Source organism: Labrus mixtus, chromosome 13 (genome assembly GCF_963584025.1).
Source record: "Labrus mixtus chromosome 13, fLabMix1.1, whole genome shotgun sequence".
Lineage (NCBI taxonomy): Eukaryota > Metazoa > Chordata > Actinopteri > Labriformes > Labridae > Labrus > Labrus mixtus.
The window spans coordinates 25,746,423-25,772,385 of NC_083624.1; the positions used below are offsets into that span (position 1 = coordinate 25,746,423).

The window sequence follows — 25,963 nt, forward strand, 5'->3', positions numbered from 1 at the left end:
TTGCAAGGCATAGAACTCTTAAGAATGGGAGTGGCTGAATGTTTGATACCATATCTTGAACCAGACATGTTGTGGCCACAAAACTCCCTTTTTGCCATCTGTGGTTTTATACTTAACTTTATTTTTGGATCATATTGTAATGTCAGACCCCTCAGTATGAAATGTATTACAAAATAATTAAAAAAAAAAAAATGTTAATCCCACATTGCAACACTTTGCCAACAATGGATATTTCAATTAGATCAATGAAATACTGCATCTGTTCATCATGACTAAAATGAGGGAGGGACTAAGGATTGACTAACGGGGAGATGTATTTTGGTGCTGTACTCACCACAGTGAGTGGGGCTCTCATCACTCATATCCCCACAGTCGTTGTCTCCATCACACAGGTATGAGCGTGGGATGCATATGTTAGTGGACTGACACTTTGTGTGCTCTGGCTGGCAGGTTCTCTCAGCTAAGATAATCAGAAGTAAGAATGTAATTAGGATCCACATGTTATAACCACTTTGATTTCCAACACTGATCCTTGTACAGTTTCTAGCACATTTTAGGATTACTGACGGCAGTTTTGTTCATCAGATGTCCCGTTGTCATAGCAGTTGTTGATGCCATTGCAAACGTAATCCTTTGCAATGCAGCGGCCATTGTTGCAGCTGAACTCTGTGTTGGGGTCACACGGTCTGAACAGACAGCCCACCTCGTCACTGTTGTCTCCACAGTCATCGTAGTGGTCACATCGGTAGTGGTAGGGAACACAACGGCCGTTGCCACAAGTAAACACTGTGGGCTCGCACGTGTGGAAGGCTGCCAATCAGAATGAAGAACAAGTCAGAGTCCTGGCCAATGGAGAGGAGGTCAGGAGAAAAGAAACTGATGCACACAGGCATTGGAGGAACTTTTTTTTACCTGACAAGGCAATAAAAGATGACAGCAGCTGTGGGACTGCATGCAAAGATATAAGGGAATAGATGTGTTTGTTAGTGTTGATTTATTTTTAACACGTAGGGATAAGGTGCATGTTAATTGATATATATTCTTGAATTGCAAGCATACACACCAACAAAGTTGAAGACAGGTTTAGGTCCTTAGATTTTTAAAGCAAAAGTACAGAAAAGGTTAGTATGAGTGCAGTTAAAGACAGAGTATTGTGTTAAATAGAGCAGAAAGGAGATTTCTTATTAAATCATACAAGAGGACATAGAATGACTCAATTAGCACAAATCATGACAAGTGAGATTTAGGATGATCTATGACGACAATGGAACAAACTTTACCACAGACTCTCTCCAACTCATCGCTGCCATCTCCACAGTCGTTGTCATTGTCACATTTCCACTGGGCACGAATACAGCGGCCATTCATACAGGTAAACTGGCCAGGCTGGCATCTAGTCCCATTATCAGGGATACAGTGCTTGCTGTCAGCCAAGTACCATCGACCCTCCGATGGACACTGACACTCCGCTCCATTGGGTCCTAAAAAGGTGAAGTTGCATGGAAGAGGGAAATGATGAGCAACATTTTTCAATACTGTGCGATAAATATAAAGTAAACAAGATGAAGCTGCTCGTACCTGGTGTACAGATGTGGCTGCAGCCTCCGTTAAACTGCTGACAGGGACTATCACACTGCTGTTGCTTGCTAGCAGCGAGAACATGGATGTCCATTGGCCGAGATGGAAGGTTTTGAATCATGACCCTCTGGTCAGAACCGTCGTGCTTGTTGGCCCGATAGATGCTGCGTGTGTTCCAGTCAGTCCAGTAGATGAACTGACCGAACATGGTCATAGCAAAGGGGTAGATGGCTGTGCTGACGATGACCTCTCGATTAGCCCCCTCGAGAGAGGATCGCTCAATCTTCTGTCTGATGGCAGAGCAAAAAAAACGGATAAAAGCGAGAGCTTTGACAACGTAGTGTAAATAAAACAGGATTTATGTCAACACTGGATATTTTTATCAGATCTTACAAGCTGGCATCTGCCCAATACAGTCTCTGTTCTTCGTAGTCCAGGGTCAGTCCATTGGGCCACACAAGACTGCTGTTCACTATCTCTTTTCTGAAATTTCCTCCTAAGGTGGCTCGCTCAATCTTTGCATGGGTTCCCCAATCCGTCCAATACATGTATCTATGGAACAATGAAGGTTACACATTTATTTTTTACATTTCTCAGTTTAATCTAATGGACAAGAATAGTGTTTATAGTTTGAGCTCACCCCCTGCAGGGATCCAGCATGATGGCCCTTGGCCTGGACACATGTGCGATCACAGTCCTTTGAGAGCCATCCACAGACATGGAGCTGATGCTCTGGTTGACATAGTCGCTGTGATAAATTCTTTTGTTTATCCAGTCATAGGCAATACCATCAGGAGCACCTAGGTCTGTCCAAACACAACAACCAAAGTAACATCAGCAGCATCACTGGTATTCATTTCTACATCCATAAAAACATTTCAATAAGAATACATAAAGCATGTGTGTTGTAGTGTAAATTATACCATAAGCCACCACTACAGGAGCCGCAGTGGGAGAGGACAGGCTGATGTAGCTGATCTTGCTCGCTCCTGCTCCTGAGCTCTGTGTGAAGTAGACTCTCCCGTCTGTAAGGTCGAAATCCAGAGCCACAGATGTACGTGGCACATTGACCACAGGGAAGGGTAATGCATGGTCCTCAGGGTCCAAGCGCAGGCTGCGCACGGTGCTCTCAGTAGTGTAGACGAGATAATCGTCCCTTGAAACCACACAGTTCTCGTTATCTGCTGCAAGATTCCCGAAAGCGCAGCTGCATTTTTTCTCCTGGTTGTTTATGATAGATGCCGGGAGTGCAAAGCAGAAGTGTGCACAGCCTCCATTATCCTCTAAGCAGGGGTTGTAGTTCAGCTCCTGGGCCGTGGTGGGCTGGGTATGCTGGTCAAAGATAGTGACATCTCTCAGCATGTTGATGTTGTCTCTGATGACAACCGGCTGTTCTGTGCTGCCCGGCTCTTTGCTCGCCTGTAACACCTTCTTGAGGTTCCTGTCCACCCAGATGATGCTATTCTCAAACACTGTGATTCCATAAGGAGTTGGATAGCGACTGCCATACCGGACTACTTCTGTCTCTCCTCCTTGAGGATTGACTCGGGCGATCATATCCAAGGAGTCATCGACCCAGTAGATGTAGCCAGTTTGCCAGTCCACAGCGAGGCCTCTGGGAGTAATAATCCCCGATGACACTAAAACGGTGCGGTTGGTTCCGTCCAAAAGAGCTCGCTCAATTTTGGGGTTCTGACCATAGTCGGCCCAGAACAGGTATCTGTTTCTGGGGTCAACCACGATGTGGCGTGGCATGTCCACCTGGGTCTTCAGCAGCACCCTGCGAAAAGTGGTGTTGAGGTGTAGAACCTCCACGTAGGTCTCAGTTAAGAAGGCGTTGGTGAAGTACAGGTTTCCTAAAGAAAAATCCAATTATCTTAAATGGTATCATATATTCATTATTAATCACAACAGGTTCCCTGGTATGTGTTCATTTACAGGGATGAGCTTACGAACACATTTTCCCGCCTGCAGCTGTCTCTGCTTTTTCTAAACTACCTGATCAAACTGTCTATTATCTAACCACCAGGAAACTGATATCGCTGTTTGATGAAGCTTTTTAAACTATACTTCTCTACTTTAGGCATTCTTCTGCCTAAGGCCTGTGTCAACCAGAAAGGCTCTCTGTTTTTGTTTTGTTTTTTCACATAGAGATAAAGAGTGCTATATGTTTTACAAGATAAATCTGAACTTTAAAGGTAGAAAAATTTTGATTTTTGAAGACAGAAATAAATGATCTTGAATTGAACTACAAAATTGGAGCGGCTGAGGCTCAGGTGGTAGAGTCGGTTGTCTCTCAACCGAAAGTTTGAAGTAACAGTTTCTGCTGCCAAAACCAGAGACAATAACAAACAAAGTAACAGTTCCCTTTCTATTCTATAATACAATGGTCGGATGTTTTTATGGTGATTAACTTGATCTTCATCCACTTAATTAACCAAATCTAACCAGTAAATCTAACCAGTGACTAATCTGTATCTTAACTGTTAATTAAGTGTAAGGAGAGTACCTCACATGGATACTCGGTGGATATATCAAATTTAAGAAATATTAGAAATTCAACTGAGAGGGTACATGATGGATTTGACTTCAATCAATCAACACGTCTAGCAGAATGTGACTAAACATCATCTGGCACAGTGACATACCTGCAACCCAGTCAACAGCGATGCCTCGTATCCCGTTGCGTCCAATCCCAGATGTTACTACACTACGTAATCCTGAGCCATCTGGTTTGATCCGTCTGACCGCGTTCTGTGCTGCGACGGTGCTGCTGAAGTCACACCAGTACAGCAAACCGGAAGCCATGTGTACATCGATGTGTAAAGCATTACGGCCTGAAGGAGGATGACACAGACATCACAGACTTTAGCTGTTACTTCAAATATAAAAATGTTGTGAAATTCTGATTTGGTGTTTGTTACTGTGTTAGGGCCAGTTCCACAAAAAGATTGCACTGCTTTTGCGTGCGCTAAACCTGCGCAAATAAGAGCAAAGAACATACAAATGGTGAGATGCGTGCAAACCACACTGCCAAGCAGATAGCGCCCTGGGTGTGCATGTCTTATGTGCGTGCATGTAAATTAGGGAATATTCAGAAATTTGGTACAAAATGTTCCCCTTCCTATGCTTAAAAGCCTTGTTGCAAATACATTCTTATTGACAAGGACCAGCGCTAATTACCACAGGAAGTTACAGTGGTGCTATTTAACACCATTGAGACCATTGTGTATTACATTGGCTTAATTTCTCCTCCTCTCTTTTTGTGGAGCAAATATGGAGCGATACTTATAAGAGATGTAATTTACAAACTTTCCAATGATCAGAAAACAATGCTGCCTCTGTGTGACTTTAAAATAAATTATAGGTTTAAATCTGTAGATATTACTTTGACATTACTATTATTATAAAATCAGGGCTGTCAGCGACTTGACACTTCATCCACAACTGTGGAGAGGTTTGGAGCCGTTAGGCACGAGGATGCAAGTTTTCTTTGACCGAGTTTCCCTTGCTTGCTCCATTCAGAGAGGAAGCTTTTTACTAAACAGTGAAACTTGTTTTACATTTTTAAAGATTGCCAAAAATTGATCTTGAAAAAGTTTTCACTCCCAGATAATTTCTTTCTGTAAGCAAAACAGTTTCATCAGCTTAGATTGAAGCTCCGCACAGAGCAAAGGAGTAGACTTTTCTCCAAATTAAGACACAAAACAAGAGCAGGACAACTTTGGGGGGGGGGTGTTAGTGCCAGCATAGAATTATTATTATTATTATTATTATTATTATTATTATTATTATTATTATTATTATTATTGCAATCCAATCTTTGTGGATCTGGCCCTTTGTCTCATTTTTCTTTCACCTACTCTTTATTTTCTCTTTTGTCCTTAATTGTATACTTAAAATATGTAAAAAATGTGATACATTAAAATTCTATTAAAACATACTGCTTCATTGTAGGCTATTTTATGAGAATCACTGACCTCTTCCAGCCACAGGCACCATAGCTTCAGAATGGTCGGCCCCCTCCAGACTGAAGCCTTTGATTGCAGACAGAGTGGAGATCACTACATAGGACTGGTAGGGAGTGCAGGTCCTGTTGTCAGCACTGAGTTTAAAACCTGTGGCGCATGCACAGGTATACAGACTCTGCGGTCGAGGCAAGCAGAGCTGCTCACACGCCCCCATATTGTTGGTGCAGCCGTTGGATGTACCTGCAGAGGCTAAGACAGAATAAAGTGTGACAAACCAGCAGAGGAAACAATGGCTGGAAAACAGTCAAAGTTGAAAAAAGACGACGATGTCTCACTCACTCTCGCGGTAATGCACTTTCAGGACTCTGAGTCCAGAAACGTTGTCTCGCAGCACAACCCTGTTGGCACCTGTGGACTTATCCACGCGCTCTATGACCTCAAAGTCGCGGTCAGTGAAGTAGAGGTAGTTTTGATGGACAGCCACACCCCAGGGGTGAGACAGGCCTGTCACTATGGTGATGCGGTTACTTCCATCTGGATCACCACGCTCAATCTGTGAGGATTTACATGCCAAACACTCAGTCAAATGTTTGTGCGATAACCCATATTAAAATTATATTATGTAACATGTTATGTTGGTCAGAAACTAATCGAATGAGACCCACCATGCCTGTGCTTGTTACAGCCCAATACAGCTTGTTGTCCTGGATGTCCACAGTGAGGAACTCGATGTGATCGAGGTTATTGGTGAACAAGATAACAGGGTTTAAGCCATCCATGTCTGCAGATGCCACTTTGGCAGGGATGCCGCTCTCTGTTCCCTGATCTGTCCAGTACAGTTTGCTAAGAAAAACATTCAAGAAACAAAAATAGAGAGGAGTTTTTCATTCAGATATTTTATATGTTGCCATGGATCCATTTCCTTATTACTTTTTATGGTCTAATGTAAATGTTATTGTCAAACAATCCTGATAAGAATTACTTGACAACAAAAGAACCTTTATTCTCCAAAATATAAACTTCTCAGGAATTCAGGATATCAACTAAGGGGAAAAAAACCTTTTCTGAGATAATTGACTGGGATATTTGGGTTTTTGTTAAGTTAGAGAATTATCTCAACACACAAAGGAAAAGATCATATCTGAGGTTAAGAATTAAATAGTCAGTAACCCAAATCAGACTGAAAAATATTTGAATGTAAGAAAGGAATGCTTAGAACGGTTTCACTGATTTCTTGAGCATACACTAATGTATGCTGCTTAGGTTTGAGTGTGTGGCAGAGTATTCAGTAACACTGGTTTACTGCTCTCTAGAGGCAGAGCAGAAGGCGATGAGGAGGCTATTAGAGCTCAGTAGCTGTTGGGATGAAGTCCTGTGCCAGCACTGTGTTAAATTGGGCTTACCCACGTGCTGGGTCCACTGCGATACCAACAGGACTTCCAGCGCCAGTTGGAGAGCCGTTATTTGTGATCAGAGTTTTCCGGTACTGTACCTCCCCTCTCAACTTCAAAACCTGAATAAACACAGAGACAACATTCATTTTACAGTGTGTAGATGTGTTGTGATGCTGCTCCTGTTTAGGTGTCCTTGTTTCTCTTCTGCTGGTGCAATTTAAAAAAAAGTTTAAGGTAAAGGCTATAAAAATGATAAAAAACAGAACTGGGCAAAGTACTATTCGTCTCACCTCAATCGACTGTGTAGCTGGATTGGTGTAGTACAGGTTCTCTGTTATCCAGTCTAAGGCCAGGCCAACAGGGGAGCCAAGGATGGCTGCAGGGGCAAACTCTGTCCTGTTAGTACCATCTGACTTAACCCTGTGGATCTCACCCTGGAGGACAGAGGAAGACAGATGTGTTTAAACCACTGCTGAATGCAGATGTGAAGAGTGTATCTTAGATTTTTTTTCAAAACATGGTTCTAATTAATTTAGTGTGTATAATCAAGATATATCTATACTCGTATCTAAACAGGCAACACACATTCTCTATTTAATGTAGCAGACTAAGATTAACAAAAATTTGAAAAGATGTCTTTGGACAGTAACTTACCGGGTGCTCCACCCAGTAGATGGCCTGTTCATTGTCATCAAAGTCAACATCATAGCCATTCTGAAGCCCAGCTACAGGGACCATAGCATCATTACTCTTGTCCTCTGGGTTCAAAGAAATGCCATAGATGATGCTGTCTCTCACAACCACCAGGAATGGATCTTCACCTACAAGGAAAACAGATCACATAAAAGCATCAAATTAAAACTTGCTCCCTTGAAGGAGTCTTTTTAAACAGAGCTTCAAAAGAACATTTTTGGATGTAGATTTAGTCAAGGTTAATCTCTTGTTACAGTGGTTTAAAACCTGGTACAAAATAGATATCTATCAGACCACTATCTATAAAGAGGATTGTCTGGTGAAAGTTGTTTCCACGATCTGATTTGCTTTGTGGTCGGAGATTAGAATCGATGAATGGCTGTGGGGCATTTTCATTCTTGGATAATCGTTGGCCTCAGGGGGAGACTGTGTTCTGCTTGGCTTGAATAGGCTGAAACCTGAGATGAGTTAAGCTGTTGACCCAAGAAGGACTTTGAATTAAAGGTCCCTTGTCTTCTTAAGACCTTGAAAGACGTGCTTATATGATTCTAAATATGTATGACAGGTACAGCAGTTTACAAGAGAATCTAATTGGGACACTGTTGACAAGTGCCTGGATCGATTTCCACACTAAATTGGTGTTTTATAAGCTGTCTCCTCTTACAGCACTGATATGCTTGGAATATGAATTAAAAGCCATAAGTTCCACAACAGGATTGCTTTTTTTAGAGGAATCCCTCAGGAGTGCATCGACTTATCAACTGCATCTGACCCCACTTCCTTTTTCATCAAACTGAGCGACGAGTGTTCCCCTTCATTTGGCAGAGATGCATACCTCTGTTGCAGGTGATTTGGTCTTCTGCCAGAGTCCAGCCTGAGGGGCAGGCACATGAGAAGTAGCTCGGCCCCACCGCGGAGAGCAGGCAGATATGAGTACAGGGACTCCTCAAGCAGTGATTCTCACCTTAAAAATTGTGAAAAACACACATGCATGACCCCATAATCACGGTTTCTGTAGAGTTACTTTAAAAGTTTTTACAGAAAAAGACAAAGTCCCTGCTGCATCACATTCAATACGAGAACCATCATAATGCCGTTGCCAATTATTTTTTCAACATTAGTTAATACTGGAAAAACAGAGAATATGGATTATCTTTGACGTACCTGCCGGCTGCCTTGCTTGGTGTACTGCCACCAGACCCATAGGCTGAGGGAGGTTGAACAGCATCACTGTCTGGTTCTCCCCATGCCACTTATGGGCTCGCATCACACGGTTGATGTATCTGTCGGTCCAATAGACAAAATCCTCAAAAATGGTAATTGCGTGGGGATGTTGCAGTACCTTTACATAGAGAGTAGCAAAAGAAAAAAAAAGTGTGTCTTACACATGCTACTGGAAAAGGAAATGTAATGTTCTCTGTTCATTTTTATGTATTTAAAAGCTTTAAAGAGAATTCAGAAAAATGTGCAATCAGAAAGAAGTTTCCCTTCTAATACACTCACCAAGTCACTGGCCAGAACTTGCTTCCTGTTGTTGCCGTCGTAATCACAGAAGTCGATGAAATCCAAGTAGGCATCAGCAAAGTACAACAAATTGTTTGGGTAGTCGATTGTGAGCCCATTGGGCCAATAAAGCTTGTTGCTAATGATGACGGTCCTCAGTTTCCCGTCCATGCTGGCCTTCTCAATGCGGGGGTTTCTCCCCCAGTCGGTCCAAAACATCAGGTGAGCACTGCAAAACAAATGCCCATCATCTCTCACATCAAGCAGAGGCCATAATGTAGGACTTAGGATTGAGGACTTCAGATTCAATTTAGCTATGGAATATTTACATGGATGAGTATTACTGATAGATGGATTAAAGTTCAATAAGTAATAAAAATACAGCTGCATAACACAGCACAAATGTTGTTGTTTCTCTGTATGTCACTGACCTATCCCTTGGGTCCAGCACCAGGCCTCTGGGGTTGGTTACGTTTTGACTGACTAATACAGTGCGATGGGTGCCATCCAGTTTAGACACTTCAATTGTCTCCAAAACGTAGTCGGTCCAGTACAGGTTCCTGCCCACCCAGTCCACAGCCAGGCTCTCTGTTACAGTCACCCCACTGTCAAAGATCTATAGACAAGAGACTGGTTCTTAGTTACATATGTTAAAGGGAAAACATAATACTGCATGTAAAGCTGACAATAAACACAAAATGTTTCAATGTTAAATGTAACTGGTGACAAAAAGAACAAAAAAAACTCACCACAGTTCTGTCAGTGCCATTTTTATTTGCACTCCATATTCTGTCCTGGCTTGTGTCAGACCAGTACACACGCTCTGTAACCGAGTCAAAATCCAGGGCCACGATGTTGCGTCCATCTCGAACGAGGGACCGGACCACATTGGGCTGAGCAGTTATGTCATCTTGCACAATCTGATTTCGGCTCGCCACTAACAGGAATGCCTGACGAGAATCTGTAAAGTAGACATCAAAAGCTCTGTTATCTTTTTTTTTCATGTCCATTCTCATGCTAATAAGATCACTTGTCAGTTTTTGCATGTCTACCAAAACTCTACACAGGACTGTTAAATAGACCCTGCTCAAATAGCCATCCATGGGGAATGCACTTTTGTCCAAATAATGACCTATTGTATTGCAAAGCCTTTCAGCGGGTTATCTGTGTGGAAGAGGAGCTTATGTCAGGCACGCTCCCCATAAACAGCCCTTTGTTTGTGATTATGTCCTAATTACACCAATGATGGCCAGTGACTGACATATATGTTATTTGTCTTATCTTAAGAAATCAGAGCAGCAGGGAGAGACAAGGGAGAAGAAAGACATTGTGTCTGTCCTGCAGTCAGGGGGCCAAGCTCCCCCCTTTATCACTGCTCATTCCTGCCCTGCACAGCGGAGGCAACTGAGGCATGTGAGGTATAGGCTAATCATCTTGACAACCAAATTACTGTGGGAAAGATTATTGGCCCATTTCCTATTTTACTGCATTATGAAATGATGGGTTGTTTTACAGGACTCCCAGATGTGCACAGTGTTCCAATCACAGCAGGATTAAGACAAATCCCGCCTCACCTGAAGTCTTGCAGGTACGCTGGTCTGCTTCCAGAGTGTAACCATCCTGGCAGTGGCAGCGGAAAGAGCCCCTCTCATTAAAGCAGTGCTGGCTACACTGTCCAGGGGGGTTGCATTCATCTATATCCTCGCAGGTTTTCGAGTCATTGCTCAGCTGGTAACCCACAGGACAGGTGCACTGGGCACCAAACGGGCCTTGTATGCAACCGTGAGTGCAGCCAGCGTTGTTGTCAGAGCAACTCTCCTGATCTGAGTTTAAAGCAGAGAAAGCAGAAATTAAAACCCCAAAATGGAAATGAAAATCATCCAAGTAGATGATAGCTTAAGCAACACAAATACAAAATCTATCAAATAATTGAACTTATATACATTCTCTTATGCTAAATAATAAACAACAAAGCACTTACTACTTATTTTGTAGTTAATCTGGGCCAACCAACTATATTTTATGCACATTTGTTGCAACACTTACCACATTCACTCTACTGGCAACAACATTTTTCATTGATTATGTTTGGAAACAAATCTACTTTTTTGTTGAAAATGAATCAAATCTACTTGCAGCATTTTCTGGCAATGATTTAGAGTTTGTTCCTACCTGGCAAAGGCTCATCTGAAAGTAGTGAGAAAGAAGGCAAGAAAGGAAAATCACAGATAATTTTTCGGTTAATACAGCTCAAATCACACACATGCATGATTTTAACACAAAAAAATCCAAAGACAAACACTTAACATCCGACACAAAAAAATGAGTCTGTTTATAGAGTTCAGGCATTACAGGAATGTCAAAGTCAATAAAAAATAATTAAGAGTATGATCCTGTTTGTCATGTCATGTGAAATTTGATTGAATTTGAGAAGGTCAGCAATCTTAGAAATGTGATAAAACAATCAACTCAAATGGACAAAGATCATGTTCCAGGCTTACAGAGAAAGCAAAGACCTGACTTACTGCAAAGAGGAGACTCGTCAGCACCGTTTGGGCAATCAGGAGTGTTGTCACACACAGAGGTGGTGTTGATGCACACACTGTGGCCGGGGCACTGCCACTGCCAGCTCGGGCATCTGAAAGGCGGTGTGGGACAGTCTCTTTCGTCACTCATGTCCCTGCAGTCGTTGTCACCGTCACACAGCCAGCTGCGCAGCACACAGTTACCGTTGTCACAGCGGAAGAGCGAGGAAGGACAGGTGCGAGGTGGGCAGGCGTGGTGTTCGTCGCTGCCATCCTCACAGTCTGGGTGACCATCACACTCCCAGGTAGACGGGACACAGCTTCCGTCTGACTGACACTGGAACTCACTCTCGTGGTGGCACATACCAGGTGGCCTAGTAGCTGGGATGAAAAAAACAGAACAAACAGCTTGTGAGAACTGTACAAAATATATTTTTTAAAAGCACAAACTTGAACACTGAACAATGCTTGTATAATGTATGTTTTATTTAATTCAAATACTTACGACAGCCTTGCTCATCTGAGCGATCGCTGCAGTCAAACACTCCATCACAGCGGTAGTAGGCGTTGACACACTGGTGACTGCTGGAGCACTTGAACTCATTTGCAGTGCAGTTGTAGACTGAAAAAAATCCAGTTGAGTGTGTTAAATCTGGCATCCGATATTTCTCTGGTTTATATACTGTACATGCGGAGCTCTATTGTTGTGCAACACGGAGTAATGAGGTCAATAAACTAAGAGGCTTGGCAAACACTTGTCGAATTTTAAAGAGCATTCAATTGACCTCAGCAACTTTTTAAGCACGATCAGCTGATACAAGGGCATTGCTGAATGCACGAGTAAATTCATGAATGAGTGAGTGAATGAATGAATTCTTCTTTTGAGGGTTGATAAAGTTCCAATTTACAATATCAAAGAGAACAGGTAAAGATAATAAATCTGATAAGTAACTTATTAAAAGAGCTTTTTAATTACAAGCAGAAATAGCAGAAATAAACAGAAGCAGCAATATGTATAGAAGAAGAAGTAAAAGAAGTACAAATAGAAACATTGAAAGGTACTTACCACATCCCTGCTCATCTGCCCCATCAACACAGTCCCTGTCACCATCACAGACGTAGGCAGGGTCTATGCAGCGGTGGTCTGGACACTGAAACTGTCCTGGGTGACATGTGCTTCCAAGATCTATTAACACAAATTGTGATACAGCAATTAATCAAGATACTAAACCTAGAGCTTTCCTTCCTACTCCTTCAATGCAAATATTGTTCATTTTAATTGTTTTAGGGACAAAAAATGTGCTCCCATAAGTAGCTGAGTGTGGGTCCACAGCCAATTCAGTGTCATTTATTACCATAAAAAGTTATTTCAAATACCATTTTTTTATTAGGAAACCTGACATAGGTGGAATCACTTGCAAGTTTTTTGATGGTTTAAATTGAAAAATTGTACAAATTGCAATTTAAACTTGTAAAATATCTAAATTATTTCATAACGAATGCACTAAACAAGATTTTATCAATGTGTATACAATTCAGTTGTTTGACACTCAATGTTTAGTGTGCAAACTAACATTCTTTAATAACTATGTGTTTGCAAATATATTTGCATGTGATGTTCAGCCATTGCAATAAATATGTGCCTGTTTCTACTCTTTGTATTAAGAAATTAACAAAACAGCCACTGTATGCCAATCCTATTAATTTTAAGTGGACAGGCTCTGTAGGGATACCCACGGCAGTCAGCTTCGTCTGAACCGTCTCCACAGTCGTTATCAGTGTCGCAGCGCCAGGTGTGTGGGACGCAGCGGTTGTTGGCACAGGTGAACTGATTGGCAGGGCACGTTCCAGGAACCCGTGTGGGGCAGTTCAACTCATCGCTGTTATCAAAACAGTCATTCTGTCCGTCACAACGCCATCGCAGCGGTACACAGTGCTTATTGACACAGGTGAAAGCAGTGGAAGAGCACGTGTTGTCTGAAAAGGAGATGATTCAAATGAATTATTTTAAGCTGCATTTTTAATCACAAAAAGACATAAAACAGATTTTTCACAGGTCACAACAGGCCTTTAGTACAAACTGGATTTAGAAAGAAACAAAACATTACTGTTAATTCCACAGTTGACTTCGTCACTGTTGTCATGACAGTCGTCAACACCGTCGCATCTGTAGCTGTTTGGGACACATTTGCCGTTGCCACAGGAGAAGGAGTTGGCACCGCACTGCAGAGTCGGGGGCTCGTTGGACGCGTCCTCCACACACGTCTGATGGTTGGGCAGCAGTTTCATGCCGTACGGACAGCCGCACACCCTCTGAGAGTCTGGGGCTGGGAAGCAGAAGTGGCTGCAGTCTCCATTAGGATTTGTCTGCCTGTTGCAGAGGTTGGAACCTGAGAAGGAGAGCGGAGAGTAATTACCGAGATTACGACTGACAAGAGTCCCAGCTATGCAGGAAAAGTGGAGCGAGAGGAGATGTGGATAGAGCTACCGACCAATCTGAGAGTTGGAGTTGAAAGATTTGACATGCATGATGTGGCTGATTCCCCTTCTGATAACGACCATCTCCCCACCATCAGTCTTGCGCACACGTACAATGCCACCCAGGCGCCAGTCAGTAAAGTATGCATAGCCTTCAAAGCACAAGAGCAACAGAGCAAAACCTTGATTACATTATCTTTCACCTCCTCGTTGTAACAGTAATTGCTCTTTTAACATGACCAGCAAGAATGACAAACCAAAGTCTATGTAATTGACAATGAAACAACCTCCCTTTTAATTAAGAGGAAATATGTGATCATTTTATTGAAACTTTTCAGATGAATGTCTTTTCCTGTGCTAATTACCTTCGAAAATGGTGAGACCAAATGGATGGGAGATCTGGGTAATGCGGTCCAAAGACAACCTATTTTGTCCATCAAAATTGCTGTGCTCAATCTTGTCGAAGAAGGCATCCACCCAATACAGACGCATTGAGCTAGGTGAAGATAAAGAAAGAGAGTAAGAGTTTTAAATAAGGGAGCTCCAAATGCTGTCAGGAGAATGAATGGAAGAAACCCTTGCTATAGCAACCATAGGGTAAACAGTGAATAATTACATAAATGCTAAGCCTAATGAAAAGGTGCATTGTGGAACAGTTCTCTTAGCTAAATGGCTATAGAAAACGTTTGACTCACCTCCAGTCTATAGCCAAACCATTAGGCCAGCCAAGAGTAGTGTTTACTATAGACACGGCATGTGACCCATCGCCCCAAGCCCTCATAATTTTCGCCGGCCGGTACCAATCGGTCCAAAAAATATATCTGTCAGTGTAAAACAAACAATGAGTGTCAATGTCATTTCCCTTTAAAGAAGTTACCTACTTTGAATACTTTGTATTCACATGACAAAAACCACAACTTAGACGTCATATTTCCAGATTTTGGATACTTCCACATTGTAGAGCTTTTCTGCTTAAGCCAACTTCTTAGTGGTCTCTACAATACTGCCCTTCACGCTGAACTAATCTCAGCTGTTGGTCACAGAGGCCTTATGACTTTGAGGTAACTGGAAATAACAGCTTGCTCTTAATAAAGATTTCATTAATCAGGTGAGGGCTTTATTGGAAGAAAAGTTTGAAATGGTGTGCACTATAATTTGTTACCAGATACCAATAAAAAGAACTCTTGTGTATTTTTAAGGGACTTAGTCACTGTTGACTCTTCATTATCAATCAGTTATGTAAACTCTCTGCATAAGTACAATGAAAATGTCCTTCATACTTCTTTGTATCTATATTGTGTCAATATTTGTTTACCCAATGAGAGGATGCACCACGATGGCCCTGGGGTTGTTGAGGTTTTGTACGATGGCTCTCCTGGACTTATCAGCCAGCTTCATGACCGATATGCTCCTGTATCGTGGGTCGGTCCAGTAGAGGTTTTTTGAAATCCAGTCATAAGCCAGGTCCTCCACTCCATCCACTCTATTGGCTGCCAGTGCCTCCCTCCCTGTGCAGATCAAAGCAGTCAGAAACCAGTTTTACACCGAGATGAAAGAGGAACACATTTAAATAAATAGGCTGTCAGCTTGCATTTTCCCCATGTGGACCTGACAGAAAGAAACTAGAGCAGCTCCAAAAACAACATCACTGATCAGAGCAGGGGAGTTTCTTTTGTTGTGCTCCATGACTGCTTGTGGATTATCACGTTAGCAAGTCCTTTACACAACTTAAGTGACAGTTTTTAAACTAATTATCAAAAAGTGCAAAAATGTGTTAGATTAGTCTGTTCAACTCATATTTAAGTCATTATTTTGAGGTATAGGTTTAATGCATGATCAGTATTCCACTGTCAATACTCCTGTCCACTCCCTCCCCCATAGTACCAGTCGGCCCCATCAGGCACTCCCATAACTCCCTGTATAAGCCTGACAGAATCACATGGTAGGGCTCTCTGCAAGGAACGAAATTATCCAAGGATGTAAGCACAGAGAAAACACCGGAAAACATATTAGCTGTTGGTATTTTTTCCTCAAACTCTACTTACCAAGGATTATTACGCTACTTTTATGAAATCATGTGTACGTTTTTTTAGGATATTCTACACAAGTAAAGCAACGCGACCATTAAAATGCTCACCAGTCCCATCCACTTTTTGTTTATAGATGATATCTTTGGCTGTGTCGGAGAAGAAGATAGCATCGTCTTCAGCACTAAAATCCACCCCGACAAAGTAGGAGGGCGATCCAGTGACAGGCAGGATGATGTCCTCCTGAGAGGACAGGTTGAAGGGGATCCCTCTCACAGCCAGCTGGCTGGAGAAAAGGAGAAACTGCCTCACAGCTAAAGAAAGGAAATCAGAAGATCATAAATACAAACGCCACAAGAATACATCATTACACATTATAAAGCTTACACAAATCTTTGGGTGTACAATTTTACACTTTTTGACCACAAATTGTAAAAAAAAACTAAAAAAAACTAAAAAACATTAGTTATTATATCAAATGCTCTCTTACCATAACATCGCTTGCCATCAGCATGTAGATCATAGCCCATGCGACATTTGCAGCGGTAACCTAATCCTCCGTTGTCACTTCTATGACTCAGAACACAAATCTGCTCACATCCACCTCTGTCTACACTGCAGGGATTTGACACTAGAGACAAAAACAAAAACAACCCCAATGAATGGAAACATGAGAAGAATGAAGGTTTATAAGCTGCTTAAACTGTACCTATATATGGCTTTCCTTTTAGTAACACAGTCACATGTCGTAAAAATCTGGGTATATTTACATTATAACATACAATAAACAATAAGAAACTGTGAGCTGCATCAGGATCAGTTGAAGGGGACAAGTTAACTCGATGAAGGACTTACCATAAGGCTGTTGCAGCTGATGTATTACTGCTACTCCATGTGGAGCCTGAGGTGTACTGTAAACAACTTGAGGACTGCTTTCAGAGAACTTGTTGGCTTTCATTACGGCCATCTTGGTCCAGTCGGTGTAATAGACATTGTGCTCAAACAGACTGATTCCAAATGGATGTGGGATCAATGAACCTCCATGGACAACTCTTTTTCTGTTAAAAATGTTTGATAGCATTGAATTATTAAAATGTGGATGCAATTTTTACGAGTGTTAAACCATCAGAACATTTTAGGGGTAAGGTTTTTTATAGCACACATAGTTCAACTGTGTTATAATTATGATTATTACCAAGAGCTACCCATGAAATATTTACCTATGAAGACCGTCATATGTTGCAGTTTCAATGTAGTCATAGCGACTGTCCACCCAGTAGACACGCTGAGCCTCTATATCCAGTGTAATACCAGCAGGCCAACCCAATTTAGTGCGGATGATACCATAACGGTTGGTTCCGTCCATATAAACCCGCTCCAAGCCAGGTTGTCCATTCTGCGCCTCCCAATCTGAGAAGAACATATACCTGTGAAAGGAGGTTAAATATTTAATCTTGTAGTTTTCTCTGAGGTTTTATCACCACAGCAGTCACAAATATATAGGGTACTCCTCTTTCGTTAATTAAATCTAGCATCCTCAGCATCCCATTATGTCTCCATGTGGGTCACTGTGCTTCTCACCAAAGAGCTTTACATTTCTTTAAGATAAGAAAATCATCTGCTGCCACATGGCTTTCCTCCCCCCCTAGAACTACTATTGGATTACAATGAGGGTCATCACTTACATTGCTCGTCACTAATCCACCCAGGGCAATCTGCTAATCTCACACACACACCCCATTATTCCACGCCATTGGAGCACGACAGTTACAGTATGAGGAGTTTGGGAACGGGGTGGATGGATGAATGGGGAGATGTTCTTACCCGACAGTGGGGTCCACCGCCAGCCCTCTAGGGTTTCCCAGGTTTTCAGTGATAAGTGTGACCCGGTTGCTTCCATCAAAGTCCACCATGTCAATCCTGTTGACGCTGGACTCCACCACATACAGTTTATTGTTCACCCAATCCACTGCCAAGTTTTCCGGGTAGTCAACTGATACATTTAAAACCACCTGCATGTTGGAACCGTCCATATCCACAGAAAACACCTGTATAAAAAGACATCATTGTTTGGGATTTTAGTGCTACGGTGGTCCCAGCCCCTTGAAATAAAGGGAAGATACTGAAGCGAATTCAAACTGAATCACACACAAAACACTCTCCCTGTCTACACTGGCCACAAAGAGATCCATTCATTGATGATTTAAATATGAGTGATGGGAGATTAAATCCACAGCATAATCTCAGATTTAAAAAAATACTTCCAAAATCTAGTTCTCCGAGATTTTAGGCTTCAGCAGTGTGAGAGAAAAAAATGAATTATTTTTGACACAGAACAAAGACCCTAGGTTTTAGCCCTGTTACTTAACTTTCTTACCTTTATTAATGAGGGGAAACAATTATAGCATACTAAAACAAAAATTGTATTGACAGGCTGGGGGGAAAAAAGGAAGAAAAACACAGATTGAGACAATTTGTTTGCGTGTGTGAGAATTTTGTCTTGTTATTTTTCTTTTAAACCATACTTTTTTTTTTCCAAACCTGCCTCTCCACCAACACTATGATGGCACTACTTTCTCAGACTGGAAGCCTTTTCGCCCAGGCAGCTGGTTAGGGGGTTAGTTTTCTTAGCAGCTTTTCTTTTTTGGAAACAAGATCCATTTTCAACTGACCCGTTAAAAGAGAAACTGAATATGTGGAAATAGCCTGGTAGTTTAACCTTTCTGGTTGCATTCACATGCCCTGTTTGTGCCTTCCCTACTTTTAATCGGATGCCCAAGTCTTAGGGACGTCTAAGCCTTTTGGCCCAGTGGCTGTAGTTTTAAACATTGAGGAGTTGAACAAGTTTTTTTAGCTGGCCAAAGAATGTCTAAAGATGGACAGTGTCACTGGAAACAAATACAGCATGATTACTTTGAACAAGATTGGGTTACAAAAATTGCACCCTGGTATGTGAACATCATACCTGCCTATCAGACAGGTTTCAAGATTAGGCCATTTGGATTCCATTCCCGATCTACTTCCCTTCATTATTAGCCAGCCGCAAAGGAGCCAACAGCTATCCTATTATTATAGTATCAACATTTCTGATATTTTAAAGGATAACAAAAAGAATTTTGTTCTGGTAAGCTCCAGTGTAGTGTTCCCGAAAACAAGGGATTGGTTTTCACGTAGCCAGACAAAGCTAAATATTTCATCAAGGTAGTGCTCTAAGACAAACATAGCATTGGATATGGAAACTGGATTAAAAAAAAAAAAACCTTATTCTGAATGGTATCGGTCCAGAAGATTCTCTGCAGAATATAATGGAAGTCCACTCCCACTGCAACCCCTCTGTTCTGTGAAGTGACCAAAGTGCGCAAACTGTTGCCATGGATGTCACCTATTAGCAGGTCTCTACCATTAGAAAATATCAAGGATGGGACTCCAGCTGCAGACAAAACAACAAACAACAAATGCATGAGGTTTATTAAAACAGCAATCACTTTTGGAGTATGCATGCTGAGCTAAAATATCCGTGGAAATTTACAGAAAGAAAAATCCCTGACTCAGACTCATGAAGGTAGCGCACTTTCTAGCCACTATCATTACACCCTCTTTCTAAAGGCAGAGAGGTCAGCCTCTCAGTCAACACTCTTTCTATGTTCCACAAAGGAGCGAGATTAACTAAAACAACCTTTGGTACGCAACAATGCACAAGAAAGAAGAGCAGACGGTCAGTAGAGCAGCCACAGTGCCCGGCAAAACAGGAAAGGGGGCCATGCTAATGAACCTCATTTGGATGAATCATTCACACATTCAATACTTCTTGAGCGCACTACATGTAAGACAATCTGTCAAAACAGAGAGGAAATGAAACTCACTTGATATGTCAGCTCTGCAGTATCTGTGCTGCTCCAGGATGTAACCCTCCCGACAGCTGCAGTGATGGGAGCCTACGCGGTCCTCACACAGCTGGTCACACACGCCCCACATCGAACAGTCATCAAAGTCTGCAATGGGAATCAAAACCACAGCAATAGAAAATTTTATGTTGATTTGTTTTGCCTGAGTCAATAGATGCTTTAACACCATTTTGAAGAAAATACTGAAAAAACCTGAAAGGTGTAAATCGAATTAAATGATTTATTTCCAAACACATTGTCAGCTGTACTTTTGACACTAAACAAAACAAGCTGATTGTGCATTTCTAGATCTGGCAAATCTTATTTTAGTCTATCAGGGTCCTGGCTGGACTGCCTATCCAATCATCTTAACAAAGGAATCACAACTCATCCCTTTCTAATTGTGTGATTACAAAAGATTCTCTATCATAGGGGAAGTGTGATGTAAGATCAATAAGGGACATGTACCTATACATGAGCGGCTGTTGTTGCTGCTGACGATGTATCCAGAAGGACAGGAACAGACCCCTCCATCAGGGGAAGCATGACAACGATGCTCACAGCTCAGAGAGGCACATCTCCAGATGCCTGAGCAAAACAGAGACCAGATCAATAAATGACTATACTTTATAGTTTCTCTCATATTAGATGTACAAATGAGTGCTTTATAGAAGTTGTGTTGGTACTGACTGCAGTTATGCCCGGCAGTGATGTTAGTTTCATCCTCTCCTTCAGGACAGTGAGCCGTCCCATCACACAGCTGATCCATGGGTATACACAGGCCAGAGGATGTACAGGGCCATTCTCCCGGGTAACACTCCCGTTGTACATTATCTGATGAAAAATCAATATCATCATCTTAGTCAGAGCTATTAAAACATAAATCAGAAAAAATAAAACATTTGAGAGTTTTATTAGTGTGTTAGACTGTTGGGAATGAAGGCATATTGAGTGTGAGAGGTGTATCAAGAACTAGAAGCCTTGTTTCCACAAGAATGTGGCGATGATCTTCTGAGAGTTGTTACTAGGACTTTATTGTCGGGGAAATTACTGTCACTTTAAATCAATGCAGGAGAGTGAAGCTTTGAGGGGGGTCACATGGGGGCTCAGAGGGACTTCTGCAGCCCATCCTCTAAAAACACACACTCTTCACAGCCGTGTGTAGGAATTCTAAAGCCCTTTGGGGGGGCTGCGCAGTCTTGTGCCACAAAGAGCCATTTGAATAACACACTTAAAGGAGCACAGGCATAGCGTCCCGCAAGCCCAAACCAACCATGGAGACAGGACATGAATCAGGATCACACAGAGAGCTAGCTGAGTTCTGAACTACTTCTTGAGTTTCTTAACGAGCCAAATGTCTCACTTTTTTTTTTTAATCCAGTAAAGTAAAAAATCAACTTCATATAACAACTTGTTTGAAACTTTTATAAACATACCACAGCCTTTTTCGTCTGCATTGTCTTCACAGTCGTCCTCTCCATCACAAACCCAGACTTGGTGGATACAGCGGCCAGTGGGGCACGTAAAGTAGTTCCCTTTACATGTAGGATACGCTGCGGAAAAAAATGGAGAATATTAAAACACAAGGAGGATAAGAGAGTAAATTACAAGCACATATATTTGGGACGGAAAAAAACAAAATTAATACAAAAACATTAAGTTTGGATTAAATTGCATTAAAGAGTGCAGAAAACATACTGCAGTTTATTTCATCACTTCGGTCTCCACAGTCATCGTCATGGTCACAGACGTAGCGTTGAGGAACACACACCCCGTTATGACACTGGAACAGGCCCGTATTGCAATGCTGTGCTGAAGAAAACACAGAAGGAGAAAACACAAAAATAGATTTGGCGATGATGTCATGCTGAAGATTGTATCTGCTCAAAAAATGACTTCCACTTGAACCGTGTATCACTTGAATGTACTGGCTTCTTACTGCAATTTGCCTCATCAGAGCCGTCACGGCAGTCAAGTGCATGATCACATCGCTGGGTCCGGTTGTAGCAGGCCCCATTAGCACACCTTAGCTCTGTACACTCAGGGTAATCTGAAAGATTAAATCATCATCAGGACAATTCAATTCACTTAAATCAGCCTGACAACTGTGTTCTTTGTAGCCTTTTAAAACGGGAAAAGCTTGGAGAATGGGAAGGGATAAGAGACGCAAATGTAATGCCACCACCATAACAACAGCAGTCGTCACAGCATTCTTTATGCAATTGTGAGATTACCACAGTGTGTGTAGCGCTGTGAGACTACCATGTCGGCACAATAATGGCATAGCAGCTGAACTTCAGCTTGACTAATCCACCAAGGAATCTGCAATCAACCTCTGACAACAAAAAGCATATTGTGGCCCATTCTGTCAGTCAGCGAGCCTCTTAATCTTAACAAATTGATTAAAATGCCACAGGAGCCTGTGATATAAAAAAAAAAAGGGGGGGGGGGGGGGGGGGAACCTCCCTGAAGAAGACTTACGGCAGTCTCCCTCATCAGACCCATCTGAGCAGTCGGCCAGACGGTCACATCGGTACTCTCCGGGGACGCATGCCCCGTTACTGCAGCTGAACTGGCCACTGGTGCATGTCCTTCCAGCTGGGGATAGATTGAATAGTGAGTTAGCAGTATGAAGAAAGGTTTTATTCACTAACAGTGGTTCTTATATGCATGTGATGTCCGTGCACTGTAGATATGGCTACCTAAACCTTATCTAATTCCCCAAATTCCTCAGTGCCACAGACCCTGTAGCCAGTCGCTATTAAAGATCTTGTTGCTCCAACACAAATAACTTCATCAACCTTTCAGGACTAATGCATTTATTGCATGTGTGTAGCAATGCAAACGACATCCCAGATTAGAATAACTATAGCAAAATAAGCACAAGATACTCAAGTTTCCATAAAGCAACTGGTAGAGGCATATCCTAAACATATTTGTGATTACATAGAAACTACTACAACTGGAAGACGACTGGAATAATGACCTGCCATTTTTAAAATTCAACAAAAAAAACAGTCAAATGATAAATCCTGTTTAATGTACTTACGGCAGTGTTGCCTCTCATCTGAGCCATCTTCACAGTCCTCCTCGTCATCGCACACCCAAGATTCAGGGACACACTCACCGTCACTCAAACACTGGAAATGACGGTCATCACATGTTACCTGAGCTGTGGAAATACAGACAGAGCATTTTATTATTTATAGGTATTGACTGTACACAAGTGGTGAAAAAGGTAAATGTACATTTTCTCTAGAATATTTCTTCAGTACAATCTTAAGTAACTTATATTTGTGCATTATTTGTACACTTACGAAACCTTCAATTTATGAGGCAAATGATGTAATAGTACAGCACCTTAAGATACTGTTTATTTTGCAAGTTAATATTTCCTTTAAAAAAAAAAGAATCAATTTGTAAAATCCGATGGATGAGCTGTGAAAGAATAAAGAACGCTACTTTAATTATGTTTAACTGATAACTTTTCAAACTTGAAAGTTGGACTCACATTAAAGGTTCTGAGATCATTCTTTCTCAAATTAACATCCAACAAGTGTAACTGACAATCCCAGCCTTTCAGAGGGATATAAAGAGTCTCTTACGGCAGTCCTGTTCGTCAGAGTCGTCCATACAGTCTGATGTGCCGTCACAGTGCCAGTCATCTGGTATACATCGTCCTGTCCCACAGCGGAACTGCCCCAACTCACATCCTACACAGAAGTCCAATATGACATGATATAATTCAGCTCAGTTTCAAGCTTTTCTTAAAAGATTTGCTATAAGAACTTGCATCTTCACTTAAATTCCCATAATTGTGTTTCCCATCGATTACATTATTTTTATTTACAGACATCCAAAACATGTCCACCTGTAGCATATGGGGCAAAGGGAAGACATAATACAAAATGTTGCAAATAAAGAGAACTTAAGTTCTTATACATATTATATCAGATTTAAAAAAAACATGGTGTTTGTTGGTAGGGATGCGTCTCACTGATGAAGCATGTTGTTAACAGCATTGACAAGCCTTGGAGACAAGCGTGCCAGCCATCTCCCCCAACAGTTACACAACCTTTCCCAAGCTCATCACAAGCCTCCTTTTGATGTTCTCACTGAGGGGGCATCTGTAGAGATAAGGTACCACCAGCACTCTACCTTCTCCTGACGTTCTCCAGGAAAGATTGATTCAGGCAGCATACTTCAGTGGCAGAACACTCCATCAGAGCCGTCCATATAGGAATGTGCTATTCTGATTGTCTGTCTGACAGCCTGATTTATGATGTATCCTGTTCCTGTCTGGTCTGAAATGTAATTGGAATAAATAGTGGTACTGGGTGGTACCACAACCATTTCGACACAAATTCTTTGAGAGGAGCTGTGAGGTGGTGATTGGTGGTGCATGCAGGGGAATTGCTGTAGGGGTGCAACGAATTGAAAATCTCACGGTTAGGATTGGATCACAGATATGCAATAATTTTTCGGATCAGCCGAAACAATAAATATGTATCTCTTCTCCTCTGCTGTTAGCCATGCCTGTTACTGTGCATTTAAAAGAATCACAATGCATCTCATAATGTATCATAATGTATCACATCCTTACTTTACTTCACTTTATACACATTATTACAAGAACAATAAACAAGCAGTCACATAAACCTTTTGTGTTGCTGAACACACAAGATACACACACCATTTATTTGGTGAATGTGTATGTGTCACTGGCTGCTCCAACACACTGTGTTGAGAGACTTGGACAAAACGACAAAAAGGGAGCGTGTATTTGGTGAGAATATCTTCATTTTTTTAATAACATGCTGTGGGACATCGTTACTCAACCATCCCCTGATGCATGACAACTGACAGACAAAGTGACATCTTAGGTCAGTATCAATTATCTCCATCATTGCATGAACCCACATTTGCAAATTCTTGTCTCAGTCAATCAGCCAGAACACTACCAAACTGCTTTTAGACCAACACAACAAAACAAGCTGCACGTTTCACTCATTCAGCGGCCATCCAGGAGGCTCAACTTTTTCCTGCTCAGTTTACTAATGATAAAAGTGCTCAGTCTGCTCAAAGGTAGCCTTTGTTTTAAGGCAGTGATCCCTCAGGTCTCTGCATCCTCTACTGTATGGCAGCAGGGATGAATGTTGCATACGTTAAACAAACTGCAAAAAAAAATATTTTATTGAACAAAAACACAATATGTCCCTAAACAATAAAGACCACAAATTGGAGAGCCTCACTTTTGTCCTTAGCGAAATCAAATAACACTATACATTTCTGCTTTGTAAAAGATCAAGTCCATTATAACCGCCTGCCATACATTATGCCTACAGTAGGTTGTCAACTTAAAACCATGTATGCCAAGGAGAAATCAATCTGCTGGAGGCTTTCAAATGCAGGCACTGTTTCCTGGCGGGGTTTCCTGACAGTATCACTTCTGGGAAAGGTGACAGATACACTGAAGCTGAACCTTTCAACAGCACTATCTCGTGTGAGGGTTCTGCTTACTTTCTTTAAAGAACCTTCTTTGTAACTTTTTCCTTAAAACTCTAATTTCTACTTCTTTATCCTGACAATGCCCTTATTTGACTCTGTCTTTCAGTATAAGAAAACGTGAAAGCCAGGGTAAATGCACTTTAATCTAACTATTCATGTTTTTAATGGTTTGGCGTTTTTGTTTAGCTCAATGTTTTCCTTTCCATTCTTTTCTAGTTTTGTCTTTTCTAATTAGCAACTTAAACCCACAGCAGGAGAGAGCACTGCACTTTCCATTTAGGAAGATAAGGACGTCCTACTATTGGCCAACAAAGAAGAGCAGTGGAGGAATTTTCATTAGAATGAAGCCCCCCAAACGCTTCAAACCCCACTGTGAATTTACAATTGCACAAAAGAGGTGCC

At 41.7% G+C, this 25,963-nt stretch overlaps 1 protein-coding gene across 1 annotated transcript in view; it reads right to left on the reverse strand.

The window, feature by feature from the left end:
* lrp2a (low density lipoprotein receptor-related protein 2a) overlaps positions 1–25,963 on the reverse strand; it is a 46,063-nt gene that overhangs the window by 17,153 nt on the left and 2,947 nt on the right. The window contains exons 2-48 of the mRNA XM_061054402.1: positions 23,659–23,766; positions 23,103–23,225; positions 22,535–22,651; positions 21,993–22,103; positions 21,752–21,865; positions 21,490–21,606; positions 20,744–20,887; positions 20,522–20,641; positions 20,033–20,161; positions 19,430–19,599; positions 17,994–18,217; positions 17,390–17,596; positions 17,025–17,227; positions 16,660–16,800; positions 16,280–16,483; positions 15,458–15,650; positions 14,838–14,963; positions 14,508–14,638; positions 14,157–14,294; positions 13,773–14,054; positions 13,402–13,641; positions 12,731–12,850; positions 12,170–12,286; positions 11,665–12,045; positions 11,312–11,326; positions 10,714–10,962; positions 9,889–10,100; positions 9,571–9,755; positions 9,140–9,368; positions 8,801–8,978; positions 8,472–8,600; positions 7,598–7,764; positions 7,234–7,377; positions 6,953–7,062; positions 6,215–6,392; positions 5,889–6,102; positions 5,559–5,798; positions 4,227–4,415; positions 2,502–3,434; positions 2,219–2,384; positions 1,972–2,130; positions 1,579–1,868; positions 1,281–1,481; positions 1,064–1,090; positions 913–948; positions 568–810; positions 335–460 (exon numbers count right to left, since the gene is read on the reverse strand). Coding sequence (XP_060910385.1) covers positions 335–460; positions 568–810; positions 913–948; positions 1,064–1,090; positions 1,281–1,481; positions 1,579–1,868; positions 1,972–2,130; positions 2,219–2,384; positions 2,502–3,434; positions 4,227–4,415; positions 5,559–5,798; positions 5,889–6,102; positions 6,215–6,392; positions 6,953–7,062; positions 7,234–7,377; positions 7,598–7,764; positions 8,472–8,600; positions 8,801–8,978; positions 9,140–9,368; positions 9,571–9,755; positions 9,889–10,100; positions 10,714–10,962; positions 11,312–11,326; positions 11,665–12,045; positions 12,170–12,286; positions 12,731–12,850; positions 13,402–13,641; positions 13,773–14,054; positions 14,157–14,294; positions 14,508–14,638; positions 14,838–14,963; positions 15,458–15,650; positions 16,280–16,483; positions 16,660–16,800; positions 17,025–17,227; positions 17,390–17,596; positions 17,994–18,217; positions 19,430–19,599; positions 20,033–20,161; positions 20,522–20,641; positions 20,744–20,887; positions 21,490–21,606; positions 21,752–21,865; positions 21,993–22,103; positions 22,535–22,651; positions 23,103–23,225; positions 23,659–23,766 — 8,580 coding nt within the window. The remainder of the gene's footprint in view (positions 1–334; positions 461–567; positions 811–912; positions 949–1,063; positions 1,091–1,280; positions 1,482–1,578; positions 1,869–1,971; positions 2,131–2,218; positions 2,385–2,501; positions 3,435–4,226; positions 4,416–5,558; positions 5,799–5,888; positions 6,103–6,214; positions 6,393–6,952; positions 7,063–7,233; positions 7,378–7,597; positions 7,765–8,471; positions 8,601–8,800; positions 8,979–9,139; positions 9,369–9,570; positions 9,756–9,888; positions 10,101–10,713; positions 10,963–11,311; positions 11,327–11,664; positions 12,046–12,169; positions 12,287–12,730; positions 12,851–13,401; positions 13,642–13,772; positions 14,055–14,156; positions 14,295–14,507; positions 14,639–14,837; positions 14,964–15,457; positions 15,651–16,279; positions 16,484–16,659; positions 16,801–17,024; positions 17,228–17,389; positions 17,597–17,993; positions 18,218–19,429; positions 19,600–20,032; positions 20,162–20,521; positions 20,642–20,743; positions 20,888–21,489; positions 21,607–21,751; positions 21,866–21,992; positions 22,104–22,534; positions 22,652–23,102; positions 23,226–23,658; positions 23,767–25,963) is intronic.